Raw genomic sequence first — 22,083 nt, 5'->3', positions numbered from 1 at the left:
TTTACACTCTTTGTTGTTTTTACTAAAACAAGCGACAAATTAAGGAAGCAATGGCATTTGATTCGTGTCGATTTTACGTAACGCCCCGTAAAGCTTCACAAATTCGAAAATCGATTTAATAAAGTAAACGGAGTTGTAAAGGACAACATTAATGCGGGTATATTGCCGAAATCGACGGATCTTCATTGTAAGTAAATAAATTTTTTTCCTTTTTTAAATTTTTTTTTTAAGCTTCTTATGGCTTGCATTTTAAATTACTTATGGCTAGTGATCATTACAGCATTCAAAAAACAAAAGGCTTTTCAATATAGAATCAACTAAATTTCAGATAAGATGTCGAGCAAGTTGTGCCATTAGAATACCCAAGTGAGCGGATTAAAGAAAAGACTTCCTGTCCAGGTTAGGGTAAATAAACCTTATAATTGCGAATCCACATTCGATCAAGTGATCTAGAATTTAGTGATTGACAAACGATTTAATACTTATCAGCCGAACTCTACAGACGTAAAGCCTTCATTGTTGAATCAGTTGAATCGATTCGAACAAGCAAACACGAGCTATAGGAAATTTATAGATTTCACTAAAAACTGCAAAGTTTCCTACGTATCTGGTACAAATTTAATAAGCAATGGGCAACTGCGTACAGCACGGAAACTTTATAAATTTCAAACTACATTTTAAAAATGTTATATCTGATGAAAACATTGTACTTGTTAGCGAAAGAAAAAAAAGAAAGTGTATTTCGCGTTAACCACGGAAAGATATATCAGGACTTTAAAACAGAAAAACTAAAAATTATTCTTTTTTTATAAATAATTCTTTGATTATTTATTATATATATATATATATAATTTTTTTATTTAACCAGTTTTCAAATTTTCAAAGTCGGGATTTTGGAATCGGGTTTCTATGTAATTAGTGAAAATGTTATTAAGAACTTGATTTCCTTGTTGCGGACTATTCTCGTCGCTAAATTCCATAGAGAATGTAGAATCATCGTGCAAATCGTCTAGTTCATCTTTATCTCCCTCGTCATCGGATTCCTCAGCAGGACTGAAAAACGAAATTGTTTTTAGAATTAATTCACAAAATGTTTTCTTTACATTTTACATAATTTCATGCCGATCCAATGGTGAAATTTGATATTTCGCTTGCTCACTCAATACTGGATTTGTACCCTCAACTGAAGGTAAATTAATAGCTGGTCCCATTTGCAGACGATTTAAATTCGATGGTATCGAGCCATACGCGGTCGTTTCAAACGCCTTTAATTCTCTTTTCAAAAATTTAATTTTCCTTAAATGCAAAGTCGTCACTACAACGCTTACCAGTCCGAGCAATATATTGCAGATAATTAAGCCAAATGTCAATGGCTGATCAAATAAGAAGCTTGACATTGTTATCGACTCCTCATGTGGTATATTATTTAATATTAAATTTTGTTGTTGTAAAGAATTTTGCAATTGTGATAAAAAGGATAAATCATTGGCACGCCTTTCTATTTCTTGAGCATTCACAGCCTCATTATCATGTATAAAGTGCACTGTGATTTCGGTAATGAACGCCTGGGTATGATTTGCGGATGGATGAATCGTAAATTTATTAGCTTCTAAGCTTGTGATATCTTCAATAGCATCGATATTGCATATGTCATAACCATAAATCAATTGAAATTGTTCGCGTAACTAGAAAGCGGGAATACAGAAGAATGTAGAAGGGAAAGAAGTTAAATAAGAAAACAAGCAAGAGCATTTAATACCCTACACCACATTGTCTGGCATACTTCTTATTTTTATTACAGAAAACTAAAATTATGTCTTGGCATATTTATAGGGAAGCGAACCCTAAACGCAACCTAACTTGGCACAAGCTTAATCCTTACATAGGGCAAGATCCGAAAATAGGTGTAAATGGTCCAAATTTTGTAGAGTTTATTTTTGTATGAAATTACTTTAACATTATCGGTCACCACATATTAAAATTTAGACATTTATGGTATACAAAGGATCAATTTTCGTGAAAATCCTTATTGGGCTTGGATCAAAAGAATAGGCCGAGATGGTCCAAATTTTTCATGCATTGAAAATTGTAGGTTTTTGTCGCATAAACTTCAGTTTGCTTTATATGAGAGGGGTTCAAAAATTGTCTCAATCGGTGCAAACCGCTTAGTCACTTTTGGTGAAAAATTCTGAAAATTGGAATTTTTTTCCATATAACGCCTTTTCAGAATAGAGCATTATATGGCGAGTGGGCGAAAAAGTGGACGGATCCAAGGCATTTTCAATAGCGTTCGTCCTTGGATCAAAGCACGTCACTGTACCAAATTTCATCAAAATATCCCCAAAATTCCAATCTGTAGCTTGATCACAAATTCACATGGACAGACGTCAGAGGGACAGACAGGCTTAGATCAATTCAGATTATAATTCTGAATCGATCCGTATACTAAAAAAAATGGGTCTATCTTAAGCTCTTTTGGACACAGCCGCAAACTTAATATACCCTGTCTCACAAGTTGTGTAGGGTATAAAAAGAGTCGATATCAAGTTTCATTCATAGTATGCTTACATATTGTTGATTGTCTCTTATCTTTTCGATATCGCTTAGGAATACAAATTTTACACGATTTTTCTCGGAAACTATATAAATCTTTACTTGGGCGGTATCGTAGTGTCGCAACCGATCTAACGCTTTTATTTGAAATTCCAAATACCCTTTCATATTATTGTTGACGTACGTTAATAAATTTAAACTTCCATTATTCTTATCTAAGATTAAGAAATCCGTTAGATTGCCTGGAATAAATTCTCCATTCCGTTCATAAGAATCTTCGATAATTTCGAATATTATTTGATCATCTGAATCTGCGTCAGTTGCTTGGAATTGCAATACAAGTTTCCCCAAAGAATCTTTGTTAGTTAGACCAGCTGCGTAGAGTTGCTGAGAGAATTTTGGCGAATTATCATTGACATCGTTAACCTATGGAGTTTATAAAGATTATAAACGATCTTTTAACGAGAGTACATAGAAATTGTCTTACTTTTATAATGACTTCTAAGGTATAATTACCCCTTAGGTGATTCGTTATTCTTCCTTGAGGATTATTTGTTACTTTTATGCGTAGTCTATGCTCACTCTGATGTTCCCGGTCTAAAGCAGATTTTAAAGTAAGTTCTCTCGTCTTTGGATTTAATTTAAACCGACGAGTATCATTGGGGTAAATGGAATCTGTAGATAGACAAGTAATAATAATAAATATTAATAAAAAGTTGTTCGTCATTTATAACACCCGCTCAATTAGTGACGAAAGCTGTCCGAAAAAAACAACGAATTATGAAAATATAACTTGGACTCAGTGGACTTCGAACTGATAAAGATGATGAACATATATATATATATATATATGCATAAAGTCCATAATTTCTGCTTTGTAAGAGCTATATGGTTATATATAGTTGTATATATATATATATATGTATATCTGTATATATATATATATATATACGTATAGATAGATATAATTAAAATATTCTGCTTTGTATCAACTATTTATATATTAGTGCACCAGTAACATGGTGGATTAATGGAAACGTTTAAACCAAGCCTAGCGGAAGTTTTGAGTCGATCAGTTTCAAGGAAACCAAATTTATCTCATTTGCTCGAAGGCAACTTTTAAGAGAAAAAAAAAAAGAGGAAAAATATTAAAGATAAGGAGTGGCGAGGCATATCATTTCTTCTGCGTAATAGTCGAAAATTGATCTCTACAAAAAAAGGTGAATTTCTTCTTTGCTGTGAAATTCAAATCGTATTGATCGAAACATATGAAAACCCGTCTTATTATTTCAAAACTAACGTGTACATAACAAGTCAGGCAGAAAGTTCGAAGCAGTCTTTTTTCGCTTTGCTATTATGCTGGTTGGAGCTTCCTGCATATGATCCAATTGTAAATAAAAATATTGTTTTTTTCCCACTTACCATCTATGAAATAATATAATTTATAAAGACCATCATCATTCGTCTCCAAGCCTTCATTTTTGGGATCGTAGGCCTCTGGCACGTAACGTTTCTCTTGCAAGCCTGCTTCATTTTCTAAACAGATCCATCTTCCTTAAAATTATAATAAATAAATTTTGACTTTAATTCCGTTACCAGTAAAATTAATTTGAAAGACTTTCTCCAAAAACATGCCACTTCCAAGCACATCCACAAAAACAAGCTTCAACTGGCGTATTTCTTGGGAACTGCTTCCACCGCCATCTATAGCTCGTAAATTGATCTAAATTGGGGAAACAAAGCAAAGCTATGACTTACTATAGATATGTACGCTTCAAAAAAAATGAACTGCAAACAACTATAGATTAGGCCCTTCTGATAAAGAAGAAAAAAGAATATAGTAAGAGAAAGGAAGGAAGAATATAAATAGAAAAGAGAGAGAGAGGGAGAGAGAGAGAGAGACGGAAAGAGAGAGAGAGAGACGGAAAGAGAGAGAGAGAGAGAGAGAGAGAGAGAGAGAGAGAGGGAGATAGATAGATAGACAGATAGAAGAAGAGTGTCTTATATACTTTGTTCCAAGGAAGCGACTAATATGAATAAGAGGATGAGAGAACTAAATTTTCATGCCCTCTAATATGGGGTGGGCACGGCAGATATTTTCTATTTTCCAAATAAAAGTTTTTGTGGCGTAGACGTGGGGGCATTGTAGGCATGGGAAAGTTTAAGTCACTTCCAAATTCTTTTCCAAATTTGTAGGCGGTTATGTGGTTAAAGAGGGAATTTTCACCATAGGTACTAAACAATGGATGGACGGACAGATGGATAGGTTTAAGTGCATTCCAAATTTGGAACTGGATCCGAATTTCGATGCTTTATGGGGTTTTTGAAGCTTATTTCTGAGCCTTGCAAAGGTATTGAAACAAAAATTGAATATTAATATTTACTACAATATTGGGCAGGAGTGATCAATTTTTTCTATTTTTATGCAGGTACTATAGCATCGCTTATAGAATAGATATTCCAATTTTTGTACATTTTTCTGATTTAGTCTAAACGTAAAGCGCAAAAAATCAATTTTCTATTTCTTTTGAAAACAGAGGTGTCTCCAGTTTATCTGGTGCTAAGGATGCGTTCTTGAGCGATTTTGCTTATTTTAAAGACCAATCTGCGTGCAAGAACTTCCAATGCTTATGCCAAGTTTGACGTCGACAGTTTCATTTTTGCGGCTACGTGAATGTATACAACACGCACACAGACGGACAGACGGACATGTTTAAATCGATTTAGAATTTGATGCTGATCAAGAATGATGCTTCCTCCTGGGCGTTGCAAACGTTTTGACAAAATCGAAATGTATTTTCGCCTCAGTCTTCGCAGACGTCTACAAAAAAACATATTATTATCACTATATAGTCAAAGAAAAACTAAGAACCCAGGCATTATTAATAAAAATCATCATCGAACTATTGATGCACTAGTACGCATTTCTGTGAAAGCTGTCAATATCAGAAATTCAGAATACCCCCTTTGTGTTGTTGCTCTTATGAAGACTCCTGCTTCATAAGCGATAGTAAACCGCATGAGTTTAAGGGGTTATATAATTCTCCTCTTATCGAAATTGTTGCTTTGCTTCGGTCTATACAACTTTATTTCAAATTCCCGAGTTATGACTAAATGAAATTTTTCAACTTAAACTTATTTCAAGGTCAATTAAGTGTCTTAAATTAGTCATGCCCTTGACGGTAGCCGAGAGGAAGATAATACTAATTTGCGGAAAGCGGTTATCGTCAATTGCTGGGAATTATGATTAGTGAAAATGTGCGTTCCTTGATCAGCCGGCGAAACATTAGTTCCGTAACGAAGTGAGATTGTTAAGAACAAGAATGCGACATAGTACGGACAAGACGTTGAGCCTCTTCAGATATAGTGAATCTTTGCAAATCAATGGTATAAACTTACAGAATAGCTCCCAGCCGGTAAAATTTTCTTAACATGAAGAGCGCTTGTATTACGGGATAATTTTATCATTTGAAAATGCTTATCGTCCCCGACTGAAAGTAAACAACAATTACATACGTAAGAAAAGAGCCATAAAAAGATAGTAAAAAAATCCATTGGAAAAAAAAATCATTAAAGTATTAGTATATTACCATCACTATCCAAATCGAAAGTCACGTCACCGTATTTATTTCCGTCGGGATCATAGGCTTCAAATAAATTTAAACGCCGCTGACAATCTGCCAGATATAAAGGTCGATAAGCCTCTTGCAATGACTGACTGCAATGATTGTAATTTTTAGTTGTATTCACTCGATTTCTGAGACTATGTTACTTGATACCATATTCTTAATGTTTTGCCCGCTACTGGATATCGAATTACAGGCATATGAAAGTTAAAGGGTCTAACATATACCTCATAAGATGAAATATTTTTTTGCTCAGGTATACCATGATCGGAAGCTTGTATTAAAATTATCCAAAATCCATAAAAACCTTTTAAAGATCTGTTTACTAACAATTTCCCCACACGGTCATGAACAGTAGTTACGGCGAATAAATCATCGTAAGGCTTCAGAGGTTCATACGAATTATTACCATCTTGAAAAAATTATAATTCCATGTTATTTACTTGTTAGGAAATATTTTTAGAAGGGAGGAGTTGAACTACTTTGTCATTCATTTATTTCTCCGCCGAAAATCGTCTAACTTTACTGTGGAAATGTCCGTGTCCCTTTGTACGCCAGTTCGAGGAGATCTTGTGAGTGCGAGTAAAAAATTAGTGCATTGGGACTATTAACTACACCTAACTACAAGATTGAAGGGGGGAAGACACAGCTTAACAGCTTAAGAAAAAAATCTACTTCCTTGACAACTTTTTTGGGATGGACGGAAAGTAATAGAATAGTAAGTAGTATTCGAAAAAAAAAGTTTTTTTTTGAAAAATTTCAAAAACTTTAACACGGAAACCATTCTCGTAATGCAGCTTTAAGGAACTCTGCGACCGTTCTTTGGTGCAAATTTGAACATATTAAGTGCTTGCAAGAGTTTTGATCAGCAACTTCTACAGGGAGAAAATGATAAAGAAATGGTAAATACCATTGTTTGATGGTTTTGACCTTCCTCTACATAAAATAACATCCGGCGTAAGTCGACGCTGTCACGGAGCGTTCCAAATTTTTCTTCTCCCAAATTCATTACCTTTGTTGTTTATTCAAAAAAATTTGTCGCCGAAGACCAACCACCAAATACGTTCAGAGAGTCCCAATTTTCGGCTTTTGATTCAACGGTTCAAAAGTGACGACACGAATTGACTGGAAATTCCATTTTCTAGCAACTTGTTGCTAGAGGTGTGCAGTGGGAAGTTACGATAAGTTACGATAGATATCTTCATCTTTCGGTCATAAAGTCATGCCATAAAGCTGGGCCGTAATCATCATCTTGAATGGAATCTTATGCAGACAGAGTGTCAAGCTTTTATCCAAAATATTTTCAAACATACACCGAGATACATAGATTCTTATTATGAAGATCGAAGTAAGACCGACAATCCTAAATGATGAAAAGCTATTCAAATTACTTTTTAACATACGCGAATGTCCAACGAAGAAATATTTGAATAACGTGAAAATATTTATTATATTAAATAAAAGGATTGGACAAATTGGAATATCAAGGGAAACTAGAGAAAGAAAGGCTCTCAACAATCAGAAGACGAACGAAAGCGTTTACATGATCGCGATTATATCACTTTACTCCTTAGGCATGGAAATAATAGCCGAAGAGAGTCGCATAAGGAGAAGTCAAAGCGCATACGTGAGGAAATTATTGGAAAAATTTAATATGGTTGATGCAACAGTATCCGTAACCGTAGTACAGTGCAATCATCAGAAATGAAGTTTCCAGGTCAACAAGTAGTTAATTCACTTTTGTGTTTCACAACGGGAACACACCTGGATGTTGCGTTATTTGGGTTATTTAAGTCGTTTTCTTGATAGTCTTGATAGTCGATAAAGCCGATTTTAAAACACAACAACACACAACAACAATTAAGTTTGGTACATGCTATAGCAAAACTGATAGGTTCACGTTCGATTATTTCACGGATTCAGATTTTGTTGGTGATTTGGAAAGTAGGCACTCAACTAGTGGTTAAGTGATTTTATTGGCAAAGAGTCCAAATTCTTGGCCGTCGATGGGATAACAGATTGTAGCTCTCCCGACTAAGGAAGCTGAGTATATATCAGCATGTGAAGGAGTAAAGAAATTGTAATGGAAGAATTGATTCCTGTACTTTACGGGTCGACAACCAAAATGCGATCAAATTAAGGTAAAGAAAGGCAGGGCATATCAAGCTAAAATCTCCCTTTATCCGGTGGATGTATGAATACAAAGTTTTGCAATTAAAATATGCTCTGTATAGCCTCTTATAACGCAAGATGATTTGACCCGTTGAAAAATCTCGAGAAAAAGTGCCCTCAATCAATCTATTAATTTTTTGGCCTTATTTGCAAGTGCGTGAAAAAAAAAAATTATGTTTTCTCCCTCTTTCTCTTGTATATATCGCTTTGCCGACATATACATGAATGACAAAAGTAGTGTACTCCAAGCCTTCGGACCTTTTACAAAAAAAAAAAAAAATATTTAAAAACCTGGTCTTATTTCAAGTAATTTATAGGTTATGCGACTGTTTAACGTATTTGGCTCGTCCCGATCAATGGCTATAAAATCCGCTTTGTATATTGTATTCTAAAAAGAAAGTAAAATTGTTTTCAAATCTTTCAAAAATCTCAAGCACACGAAATCATTTTTGTTACTTTAGGATTGGCTTCAGAGAATTCGGGTAAGAATTGTAGCTTATCGGGCATTTGTGGGGCATTATCGTTAACATCGAGTAATGTTACATTCAAGAAAGTCGTTGCGTGATTAATCACTGAAAGAGCGTTGACAGAGCAATGGTAATTACGATTAAATATTTTCGCAATTTTGCTTACCTTCATAACCGGTATTCTGATGGAAACTGTTATCTCGTATATCAATCGGTATATAATAAAACGTCACGCCACTATCGCGGTCCAATACAAAGCCATTACGTAACTTTAGACGAATTTTTCCAGTCTGAGTATCGATTTCAAAAATGTTATATATATTTGGCGTATAATCACCGATTGTGTATGTTAGTAAATTATGTGGGCCTAGAAGAGAGAATTCTTTTAATATTGAAAATTAATTGAGTCAAACAAACTATTGTTTTAATACTATCTCTATCGTCATCATGTGCCTTAATTTCTCCCAATAAAAAGCCTGAGGTAGCATTTTCATATATAAACACTTGTTGCGGGAATTTGTCCACAATAGGCTTACGATTATTGACATCAATAATGGAGATAAGGAACTGCAAGAAACCTGTTAAGTATTTTCTATGTTTTTCTTTTCTTATTGTTTCGCAATACTTTTCCTTTAGTTTTATACTTGGAATCAGATACTGTGACTTCAAACTCCAAAGCATATATCTTAGGTAAATCGCATTCTATCTTTCCATTGACTTTTAGAATACCGGTAGTATTTTCTATAATTATCAAATCGGTTGCCGGCAAGCTGGTCAGTGGTCTGCGAAGAATTACAGTTTTTTTTAATTTTTCAAATTAATTTTAATTTTATCTATTTCTAGATTTTACCTTAACTCAAAGATAATATCATTATTATCAGGGCCATCTATGTCGAAAGCTTCTATGTTACCTGTGAATTATTTTAAAGAAAAAACTCTGTGTACATATATAATGTCAAAAGTCAATCGCACACCGTGAACAATAGTTCACTAGTACTACAGTAAATGCAAAAGGTATTAGTCCAAAGATAATTAAGGGAAAAATATTTTGAAATTAATTAACTCAGTGAAAAGGAGTAACATATCCAAAGAAAATCATCACATTTTATACTAGGGCGACAAAGCTTCGAAAGTTTTGTGACAAAAATTTGTGATGACTGTGGTGGGCATGCTTGGCACTACTGCGGAGCTAAGCATTAACGAAAAAACAATTTTGAACTATTTGCGTAAAACGTGATACAAAAGAAAGCTTCATATTCGTCTATCACATTGCGAACTTTAATGGACCAATCTTTGCTGAAAGGAAATTGAGCCTTTTTTGAAAAGATTGCCTATAGACTGTGTGGAAAGTGGCTCCTTTACGATAATTGAATGGTTACACAGGTCATCATTCAAAATGAAAGAAGCTGCACAAACGATGCCAAAGTATGGATTACCGCCACGACACGTAATACTTTCTGTTTGTGGTCAAACTGGAAGGGAACCGTGAATCATAGGCCATAGGTTTCCATTTGATTGAAGGGTTAACTTCACTGTCTGCTGTCGGGTAAAGCGTTCAGTATTGATTGCAAGAAAATACTTTTTATTACGACGTTGCCCGACATTGGATGTGAACTTGGATGTGTGCCGGATTCTACCTCTTTTAGACATTTTGCGACAGTTAATGATTCATAAAATTACTAAAGCTACTCGCTACTGAGCTACTTTAAGAAGAAAGCTTTTTTATGCCCACACAGACTTAAGTCAGTTCGTATGTGTTCAGGCATTTTCGAAAAATCTATTACTTGAAGGAACTAATTGTGAGCTAAACTCATCTGAGCAATGGCAGTCGCGCTAATATAATCTGCAGAATGGACTTGTGTAGCATCTTCTGATGAATCAGAACTTATTCAAATTGGATCTTTGTTATTTGGACAACGTAGCCTGCGAAGGGAATGATAAATGATGATCATTTTTCTTTGTTCATCATTTATTCGTCTTGGACTTACCGATTACGTTTCCTATCTTTTCAAGTTCTTTAACAGTACGTTGTATATTTAAAGTTCCACTTACAAATTCTGGAGCATTATCATTGATATCATTGACACGTATGGTTAGCAATGCTAGAAAATTTTTGGTAATCATTTAAACGTTTTATAAATTATAAACTTGTCTTTTTTGTATCAATAATTTCGAGATCTTACCAGTTGCGGAGCCATCATTGATTTGCTGATTTAAATCCTTTACCATGATGGACAGAAAGATTGTATCATATTTTTCATAATCTACTGCTTGGATGAAATTTTTATTAAGCTTTAAATTGCCGTAAACCAAATTATTCCCAACAGCTACGGGCTGAATTGAAAAACATCTAAGAGAGAGAGAGAGAGAGATGATATGAGTTTTATTCCATATAATATATAATTCTGGATACAATATAACTAATAGAAACATACAAAATTTGAATAAATAGCCATTCATAACAATAGATTTGATAGGACCATGGAGAACTTCATGTTTCCTATGATAGATTCCGCGTTATATATAAAATCACAAGCATTAGTTTAAAAAAAATGCAAAAAAAAAAATGTCATTTGGAGTGCATTGGAAGGATAAATATTTGCCTAAAAATCCCTTAAGGAAATTATTTTTTTAATCTGCCTTCTTAACGATATTTAAGTGATGCTTGTGAAAATCTTGAAAGCATTTTATAAAAATATCTCACTCTTTGGGCGTTACTTTTTGATCGCGTTTTTTATTTTCTTTGTCCATTTTTCCTATTTCTTTATATATATTTGGTTCGCCATTATAGATATTTCCTATGTTCGATTCCTTTCTACTTTATTTGTGCAGGACTCGCTTTGATCCTACAGATAGTTATAGGTTGCTCTTATGTGCTCAAAGTAAGATAAGTATATTTTATTTTCCACTCATTTTTATCCCCACCCCTATAGGATTCGTGGCATACTCGTCTTGTTTTTTTTTCCCATAGTATTTGTAACAGAAGGAAACATCAGAGACCCTACGAAGTATGTATATTCTTAATCAGCGTGAAATTCTGAGTTGATTAAGCCATGTCCGTCCGTACGTCCGTCTATGTGTCTGTGTGGTGTGGGTTGTTGGCACTCTCCTGATCGCAAAAATCAAGATATCGACTTCAAATTTAGTAGAAACATTGAGAGTTTTTGTAAGGGGGCTGGTATTGAAAATGGGTCAAATTGCTCAGAGCAGAAGCAAGCAGCAGTGGAGCGTAAACTGATTTTTGCGCGTTATTCGGAAATTATTAAAGTTCGAACTCTGAAACTTTCCTCATTTGCTTTATGAGACATTTTACTCTCTATGTCGAAATACGTAACCAATCGGCCCTGCCCACAAAAACTTACGAGTAATTAAATTTAATTTTTTTTCACTTTTTTGAGGTTTAATGCTGATCTATCATAAGGCAAACATTAAAACCATTTTGTGCCCTATTCAAATGGAGATTTATTATCTAACTAAAAATGGATTCATTTTAAAATGATTACGGTAGACACCGCGATAAATTTTTTTTTAATAATAGCAGCGATAAGGGTATCAAATAGAAGAACTTGGAGAATAGACTGCGAAAGGCATAGTGGTGGGTATGCAAGATTCGGCGTCCGCCGAATATAACTTTCTTACTTGTATTTTATAGCAAGCAGTTTGTTATTCTCTTGTGAGTATCAAAGGGTAAGAATGGTCTGGAACGGGAATACCATATTCGAAATAAGTTAGCTGACATATTTCGAAAGTGACCAACTAACCCATTAGCAACGCCTATCCCATTTCGAACAGAGGCATAGTGGAGAAAAAAGGGATTGCACATCCTCTTCCTTCTGGATCGAACGGTCGACTAGGTAACACACCGCAATCCGAAATAAAATCAGTTATCATCGGCTGGGATTGCACGCTATAGGTGCCGAATTAGGATTATTTTGAAAGAAGACCTTCCGTTCTGTCCGATGACCAATGACGATCGGTCATTTAAGTTAAGTATAGGTATTTAAATTTTAAATTTTTACATAATTATACCCCTTTCTTTATTATTCGAATTATGTTTTTTAACTAACGGACATAAGTTAAGCAATGACAAGAAATTAATTTAAAACGTCAAACGGCATTAGGAGTTTTATTCAGGTGAGGGACATAAATGGCGAAGGATATAAAGAGGCCTGGAGTAGTCCCGTTAGTTTATCCCGGTAACTTTTTGTCAACGAGGGAAAAATTCCGCGCCTCACTGCATATATTTGACGTTTGCCACTGTGTGTTTTTTATAGTAGAAATATGGATCGCCTGGCCTTTATCCGCTTACTTAGACATTATATTTTCATTAAAAAGAGCAGCTTAAACAATACGAACATATTTGCTTAGTTAACAGAGAAGATTATTGATGACAAAGTTCATTTCATGAAAAATTGAAATTAAAAGGACGAAAAGAATGCCATTTAAGTAATCAACCTGATCAGCCACAATCACCACAGAGCTATCGCTTGCTATCTACTTGTTTAATTTAATATCTGAAGACGCACTCAGCAGAGAAAGACAACTAAGAAGACTCTTTATAATAATAGCAAGTAAGACCATTGCTGTGGCCGAAGGATAACCATTAAGTATCCCACGCGACATAAACCGAGGCATTATATGGAAAGTGGGCATACGAATCGTTTTCTATAGACTTCGCCTCCAGCCCACAAATTCACTAAACTAATTCCAAAATTGATTTAACCTAAGAATACATGGGCAGACATAACAGGGACAGACGGGCAGACAGATGGATAGGTAAGCTTGAATCGCACGTAACACGTCTCGAACTCTTTGGACCTTGTACACATCCGCACAAACTTAATAAATCATTGTAGCGCGAGTAGTATAGAGGCAGCATACTACGATATTTAACACTTTGCATTCCGTAGGCGCCGCGCCGCCATTGCGCCATATGCTTTCATTGCACTAACTCTGTCGGCGCCGCTATTGCGTAGTTTGCATTCAATGACTAGCGAATTTTTAATTTTATTTTATATTAGATAGATTTACCCCTTCGAGAAAACATGCAAGAAGGAGATTATTGGGAAAGTTTTGAGATCAGTGAAAATGAAAGTGATAATGAAATTGATATAATAGACAGTTTCCGGAACGCACGAAAAAAAAGGTTACAGCAGCATTTCCGAAGACAGGTTAAATGGAAAACTTCATGTAATGCGAAGAGGTACAAAAAAGGACTGCATAGTATGTTCTAAGCGCAAAGGTAATTCCGGAAGAGGGGAAACAACCGAATATTGTCCAAATAAGCCCCGCATACATATGGGAGATTGTTTTCACAAATATCACCCTAAGTTGAATTACAAAATATAAATATCAAATTGTGTTTCTTTTATCACAAACTAAATTAATTAAATAAATAAATTTATAAAAATAGTTTTTTTTTTTTTCGTTTTAGTACAACAGAAGTTCATTTTTCAGATGCTCCAACGCAAAAATGTGACGGAATTGTCGCACTTTTGAGTAAAAAAACACTCGGAGTGCAAAGGGTTAAGGCTGTTAAATGAAACTCATAATATATTTATTAATTTTCATGTACGAACCCTTTAAATAAGTTTTGATGTACTTCCTGCCCTCGTTTGGTTGCATACGATGAAGACCAATTTATTTGGAATTTTAAATTTGCCGTACTATCCGGATCAAAAGCTTCCACTTCTGCTACTAAAGTCGAACTTGGGAAATTTTCGGTAATATTGGCCATAAAACGAGGCTGCAAATGGTTCAATTATATAGTAATAAATTAATAATATATGATAACAATGAAAAATAAAGGGAAAAGTTTATATTTGATAGCTTGTTTTAAATATGTCTAGATCCATTTCGCTTATAATTGAATCTAAAATTCATCGAATTCATCGAATAACGCCCGTTTTCAAACATGGCCTATCATCATTGCCTAAATATTTATGTAACAAAAGGTGGCAGGGGGTCGTCTGCGTGCAGACTTCCTCACCAGTGCAGTCAGCAAGTCAAGGGGTCCAGTGCACAATCAGTAGGTTGTAGGAAAGCTGGATAGTGGTGTAGTGAAACGGACGCTTGGCGTTCCTGGGTTAATTATTTCTCCTAATACAATAAGTCTAAACGGAACAGTAGTAAGGGTGGGTTGCCCGGAAGTATGGAATATCCTAAATGCACACGCGTATGCCGATAATTCTGAAGTATAGTAAGAACATTGGAATCCATTGGGATCAGGTTGCCCACTCACAAAGTCACGAGTACTCTGCTTAGGCGAGCAGAGATGACAGCATTGGTTGAACTGCAGATTGGCACTTGTCACGGTTCTTCGGGGGGACACGAGCACATTGGCATACCGTTTGGAAACTTCGGTGAAAGCCGATACGTCCAATCACATTTTGAACGCAGCAGGTTAGACAATGTGCGAGGCCTGACCGTTGGGTGCGACCCTTCGGGGTTATACCCAAAATGCGGGGGCATTATATAATTAGAGGTGTTTGATAGGTCTTGCCTTGCCCAGAGAGGAACGTTCGCATCTTATCTAAACTTTCATTCCGGTACCCAGTATTTGGAATAGGCCGTCTTTCCTGCAGGATTGTTTTGCAACGCTGAGGCGTGCCCAATTCAACTAGCCAAAGCTTCTAGGGAACTCATTTGATAAAGGCTGCACGGCAGGTGCAGATCTAGCCACAGTACCTAAGTAGGCAGATAAAGAAATAGACGAAGGAAGAGATACAAAGACATATATGGTTAAATCGAAAAAAATCATCGTCATAACCGTCACAAACGAATGTTTAAATTTAGATCGCAATAATCCCTATAGAGCGAATACGTTTACCAAAAATTAAATAAACTTTTCTCTCTTCTTCCGATCCTTGTAAACTATTCTCGATTTTGTTAGGTCAATTTCTACGAGAATTATAGGAAAACAAAGCGCCAAACTTCTGTTCAGCAAGCGCGAAAATTTACAAACGATTAGAGAGTTGCTTGCAAGGTCATCGAACAAGTTGGCCCATATATGATTTCGTAAGATTCTTTTGCAACGTTATATAATAATAAATGTTTCTTCATCATTTTTAACCAATCCATACTGACATTCGAGGTTTAGAACATATATACCATGATATTTGTATTAAGATATAAAGATATTTTTAAGATATTCTTCTACAATCTCTTACCATTTTTATAATAGGCGTCTCATCGTTAACATCCACTATGTGTATCAATAGCTGCGCGTAAGAGTAATGCAAAGTCTCATTGAATTCGGTAATTAATGAATCTCGAGCAAGTACTTGAAAGTACAATAACGACTGGCGTTCATAATCAAAGGCTTGCGTGTTACTAACACTTATTAAGCCCGTGAAAGGATCTATCGCTACTGCGGTATTATTACCCAATAGAAAATATCTGAATAATAAATTTGGAAAATTGTTGATTTAAAAATTCCCTAAAAAAAAAAATCCGAAGGTTACCTAATTTGATCCCCTATGTCACGGTCAAAGGCTTGTAATCGCATTAGGTTTTCACCTTTGGTGATCGTTTCTTCCACAGAGACTTCGTAAAGCTCTAATTCAAACACTGGCCGCTCATCGTTCCAATTGATGAGTTCAATTTTAAGCTCAACAAAGGTTGTATGAGACAAGTTTCCAATTTCTTGAGCGATTATCTGTAAAATTTAAAAAAAATATTTTTATTTTTTTTCTATATACTTGTACGTCTCTCTCTGTTCCTTTTTATTGTCATACTCTTAAAACAAATTCTCTCCATTGTTCATTTTCATAATCCAGTAATTCCGTATTAACAACATTCAAAGAGAAGTTGGTCCGTTGATAGCCATTATCCGGCGTTAGAGCAAAAGCTTTAGCATAATCAGTCGCGACATTGGCTTGTGACAAGTAAATTGTGTAGCTTGCATTGGAACCCTAAAAAAATTTTTTCAACTTTTTTTATTAGGTTTTTATTAGGTTTTAGGTGTAGCGACACATAATAATATGTATTTGTTAGTATTATTCAAAATTTACCAAATCTAAGTCTTGCACGGAAAATTCGTTCAGAGGTACAGTCAAATATTTAGATTCCGGTATTTTCACTAGCTTCGGACTCAATGCTATCTCGGGCTTATGATCGTTTATATCTTGGACAATTAAAATGGTTTCATCTTTTATAAGCCAAGAGGAGTTATCGCATTTGTACGCACAAGTCTAGAGTAAATGAAAAAAAAAATTTTAAAAAATGTCAAAAAAAGTTATATATTTCAATATTTTCTCTTTCTCTTCTTCTTAAATTTTTTTGAACTAACGACAGTTGATCCGCCGTGCCAAATGGTAAGCTTCTCTTCTTTTTCTAAACCATGATAGCTTCGGCTGTTGGAGTTATACTCTACACCACTTGTGGTACACGGCATATTAAATTCGTGCGGACGTATGTAACACGCAGAAAGATCCACCTTTTATCATAGATCATCGATTTAGAATCCCAATCTGAATTGATCTAAGCCTGTCGGTCCGTCTGTCCATATAAAGTTCTTTTCAAAAGCTACAAGTTGCAATTTTTGCGATATTTTGATGAAATTTGGTACAGGGACGAGTTTTGACCCACGGATGAAAGCTATTGAATATTGTTAGGACCGGTCTACTTTTTCGACCATGTTCCGCATAACGACCTATTTTGAAAAGTCGCTACATGGAAAAACATAAGTAGTAGTAACTCCACTTTCGAAATTGGTATGAAAACTTTGAACCGGCTGAGGCAATATTTGAATCCCTCTCATATAACGAAAACTCAAGCTCATGCGACAAAAAGGTAAGATTTTCAATACCTCACGATGAAAATTGTATTATAATAGCAAATTAACATGAAAAAATTAACTGTGTACTATCCCGATCCATTTTTAGGATCCTACCTTAACAAGCATTTTCACGAAAATTGAAGCCTAAGTTTTAATATCTGGTGGTGAAAATTGAGCCAAAATTTCATACAAAAGTATGAATTGTATTAGACAATGTGGTGTAGGGTACTTATGCGACTATTATGTTTCTATTTGTTTTTTGTTTGTTTATGTGTTTCTGTATACATTTCACATTTGAAGGAAACTCAAAGACAGTAATTATTGTATTCAGAGTTCGTTGGTAGCAGTTTATCGCGCTTAAGAAAATTCGCTTTATTTTATGAATCTTTTATGAAAGTAGTTTCGAAAGCTTTCATGGTGCCAATGGTATGCACAATTCTTTCCAGCTTATTTTATTATATATTGCTTAAAAATACTTATGCCTTTTTATCGAAAAGAAGAATTTCAAAAATCTTTTCCAAGGACATGTTTTATTTCAGGCCAAGTGGTATTTAGAAAAACCTTGAGCTTAAAGTATCTTAAGCGAAATGACTGAATATGGTTTTCACGTATCTTGCGAGGATGAATTGATGTAGACGATCATCGAAGGATGCTCTTAAATGATTCCATTAGCACAAGCTCAGTTTAGTGTCGTTATTCCGATTTAGTCAGTTGTCTTCTTCGCTTGAATATTGAATATTGCGATAGCTGCGATGTGATCATATTTTCGCATCTAATGAGTTTTCCTGCCCTTATAATGTTCATTGAGGAGACATGTGATGATGTGATCATGTTTTTGCACCTAATGATTTTTCCTGCCCTTATAATGTTCATTGAGGAGACATGGTCGCGACATCGAAAAAGATAGTTGGCGAGTGAAAAATTTAAGTAGCGTTACCTGATTACTTATAGAAAGGGCGTTAGAAAAATTCTTTTCGAAGGACGAAATATATATATGTGTAATATCAAGAAAATTGCTTTGATGAAGTTTTGCAATGATGAGTAATTCTCATATACAAGAAAGCACAAGTTTTTATAGGAACTATTTCAGCGATTTCAGCTCGGTCAGGCACGTGTGTAGCCAAATGCACTTAGAGAATTTGCAAGTTGTAAGTAATTTGAACAATAGAGATAGTATTGTGTTAATAGCTTACATAAAAATGAAAAATTTCTTGATTTAAAATATCGCGATCAATGGGTAGGACGTGCAACTGGCCCGTAAAGTGATTGATAGAAATAAACTGGGAATCTGAAAAATAATTATTATAATGGCAGTCAAACATATTTATATTCCATATTTATATAAATAAAATTCTTACAATCATTTTCGAATTCCAATTTATAACAGATCGATTTATTGATGCCTGTATCCCCGTCTATAGCATGTAAGTTAAAAAACTTGAAAAAAAAAAAAAAATAAGGAAATAAAAGAATTCAACAGTGTTTTCTTTTTTTTTTTTTAATCTTAAAATTTCATAGATTTTACCTTTTCCTCCTTCTCGTTAAATGTGGCGGTGGTTAGAGGTCGCATCCAGACGGGAGGGCGATTTGGTACATCGATGACTTCTAAAATGGCGTAAATATTGCCGCTGTTGTTCTGAGCATCAAAAGCGTGTACTTCTAAATTATAAAAAGCTTTCTCCTCATAGTGTAACGCTTTCAGAATTCTAGGAGAATTTTGTTTTCATAGGGAACGTTTTAATTAATTCAAAATTTCAAGATGTTTTTAAAATATTTGAAAATTACTTCAACTGATATTGCTTGCTATATGGACCAATATCACCGTAAGGTACAAATTCGAAGAGCGACTTCTCTTGATTGTTATTAATTTTTAAACGTATTTTATTGTTAACCATGCCATCGGGATCATAGACAGTAAACGTGCAATTTGTCTGATAGTTTGCTTGCAGTTCCTTGAAAATTAAAGAGCGAGCAAATAGGTTATTAAGTTTCTCAAGGCACGAATTTTGTTTTTTTTTTTGAGTGGAAACGCGATGGGTTCCTTTCCTCGTATGCGTAGTCAATATATCAATATATCAATGAAAAGTGGCCCTCAAAAATTCATGAAGCGGGCAAGAAGGTTATAGTCAACAAGAGTGGCCATTCCGTGCCCTTCCCCCTCTGTGCCTAACAGACTTCTTCGTTTCTTCATATAGCTCGTTTAATCGCTTACGCGCCAAAGGCCCCAAAGCTTGCAATTAATTTTCTTGTAGCTAATCTTATTATTCTTTAACTAGTTGCTAAAATTGAGACTTTACCGCCATAGAATGGTTTACTTTACATAGGGGTTCTTAAATGGGATGGAATCGAAAAAATTTATCTACTTGGTTCAAATTTGACGAGAAATTGCTTTATGAATTATGAAATCGTAAATCTGTGCGTCAAATAATATCACGATATTTTCGTTATTGGATGAGATGCAAACTTGGACATATATAGTCCAAACACGAATTGTTAATTTTTATATCAAATTATTATTATGGACCAATTTTCATCATAAAATATTAATAATAATGAGGCAATAAAAAAAATTGACCCATCCCATTGAAATTTTTCATATCAGTTCAATGGGCCAAAGTATTATTACATAGCGAGATTTGTCGAAAAATTTTGAATATTCCAAATTTCCTTCCTTGGCGCATAGCACGTCGATATACAGAATTCCATTGAAATATTTCAAAAACTAGATAGATGGACGGACGGACAAACTTAAATCGATTCAGATACGACGGTTAACCGACTTAGTGGGGTAATGTGGAAATGAGTCTGTCTGGATATGTATATATATCAAGACAAATTTCATATACAGTGTACCTAAAGAGCACGCAATCAATTGAATGTGCGTTAGCGTTATCAAATTTACGACAACCTAATAGCTTCTTTCAAATTCACAAAAAAAAAAAAAACAGATCTTGATTATAAATTAAAAAGCCTCTCTAACCAGCTGTCTCTCAAGTGTTAATATTTCTTCATAATTTACCTCTGCTCTGCATGGTGACGGCTTATAGCTTATTAAAGGTTGATTATCGAATATGTTTTTTAAAGTAATAAAAATGCTTTGTTCACCGATTTCTTTACTGTCTTTAATATATATTTGAAAGAAATAAATTTGTTGCTGAACATTTTCATAGTCCTGACGTTTTCCTATGATAATAAACCTAAAAGAGAAAAATAGAAGCGAAGAAGATTAATGCGAGTTTTCTCGAGAAGAATTTTCTTTCCACTTACCAACGTTGTTCTTCAGAAATTAATTGAGCCCCTAACAAGCTGTTATCGCCAATATCAAAAGCTCCTAACGTAGGAGTCCCAACTGATTCTGCATTAAAAAGAATAGATATTTAAAGACCATGGAAAGGCATTTTATGAAATTCTTACGACCTTTGTAATTAATTTCCACTAGTTTATAGGGTATCGGTAATTCTTCACGTACGTTCAGCATTTGTATGCCCAGTGAGGTATTGTTTGATACAAACGTCACGCCTTCAGTATTCGCATTCAGGAAATATGGCTCTTCCCATTTACAAGCTTTATGAAAGCGATGGAGAAAAAATGAAAAAATCTCAATACTTCGTCAGCGCTTAGTCTTCTTAAGATGTAATCGTTAATTTTTCTAATTTTAACGGTAGGAAGACATTCATTTTATACAAAAAGTTTAGGGCAATCTGCAGTGCCACTTGAAAAGAAATGGTGGTCTATGAGTTATGCGTACATGCGCTAGCTAAACTAGTTCGTGAGATGTAGGAGGAGATTTTACTCCCGTACAATTCCAGGGCTAGCATGTGACTTTAGGTCGTATAACTTGAAGCTTCGTAAGGAATAAATATATGTGCAAGAAGCGCAAGCATTCTGATTAAAGGAAAATTTTTGCAAGAATTAAGCAGCCTCTGAATCCAATTATTTGATTCAAACTCTTCCACTTTTATGCTTTCATTCCCCCATAAGAAAAGAAAACAAGTAAGCAAATTATATTCTGTTGTGATCGAATCTTTTGCACCCATCATCGTTATCCACAAAAACAAAACAAAGAAAGGAAATTTTTTCGCGCTCTATAATAAGGAGTGGGCGCAGCTGATTTTATCTATTTTCAAAATAAAAGGTTTTTCCGCATAGGCGTGCGGGCGTTGTAGGCGTGACCCTTGAAAAGTTTACGTCCCTCTCAAATTATTTTGCAAATTTTTAGGCAATATTATCACTTTTGCGAACGCAGTTGGGTAGATGGACAGCCGAACGGACGGAAGTGCTTAAGTACGTTTCAAAATTTGAAACTGGCCAAGAATTTATATTAATTGTGGGGTTTTTTAAGGCTTGTTTCTGCCCCAGGAGAACGTTTGCAACAGACTTTACGCATACGGACAGATGGACAGACAGACATGCTTAGATCGATTTAATTTCAATGCTGATCAAGAATGCATATACTTTGTGGGGTCACTGATACTTCCTTCTGGGC

The 22,083-nt window shown here is 34.8% G+C and overlaps 1 protein-coding gene across 1 annotated transcript; it reads right to left on the bottom strand.

The window, feature by feature from the left end:
* Positions 1-774: 774 nt before the first annotated feature.
* On the bottom strand, positions 775-21,075 carry LOC119636304 (cadherin-23-like). Its single transcript, XM_038031607.1, has 30 exons — positions 21,012-21,075; positions 20,865-20,952; positions 20,617-20,794; positions 19,383-19,549; positions 19,123-19,303; positions 18,956-19,034; positions 18,791-18,885; positions 16,831-17,010; positions 16,555-16,731; positions 16,282-16,475; positions 15,988-16,216; positions 14,398-14,564; positions 11,002-11,168; positions 10,807-10,920; positions 9,669-9,729; positions 9,444-9,600; positions 9,250-9,385; positions 8,985-9,185; positions 8,808-8,923; positions 8,643-8,739; positions 6,333-6,591; positions 6,144-6,271; positions 5,953-6,044; positions 4,150-4,276; positions 3,976-4,089; positions 3,041-3,228; positions 2,569-2,979; positions 1,111-1,685; positions 866-1,053; positions 775-788 (listed from the first exon to the last, which is right to left on the bottom strand). The coding sequence occupies exons 1-30, from the start codon at positions 21,073-21,075 to the stop codon at positions 775-777; spliced, it is 4,944 nt and encodes a 1,647-aa protein (XP_037887535.1).
* Positions 21,076-22,083: the final 1,008 nt, after the last annotated feature.

Source organism: Glossina fuscipes, unplaced genomic scaffold (assembly GCF_014805625.2).
Source record: "Glossina fuscipes isolate IAEA_lab_2018 unplaced genomic scaffold, Yale_Gfus_2 28, whole genome shotgun sequence".
NCBI lineage: Eukaryota > Metazoa > Arthropoda > Insecta > Diptera > Glossinidae > Glossina > Glossina fuscipes.
The sequence above is the reverse complement of the archived record's forward strand: the minus strand, read 5'-3'. Positions and strand labels throughout refer to the sequence as shown.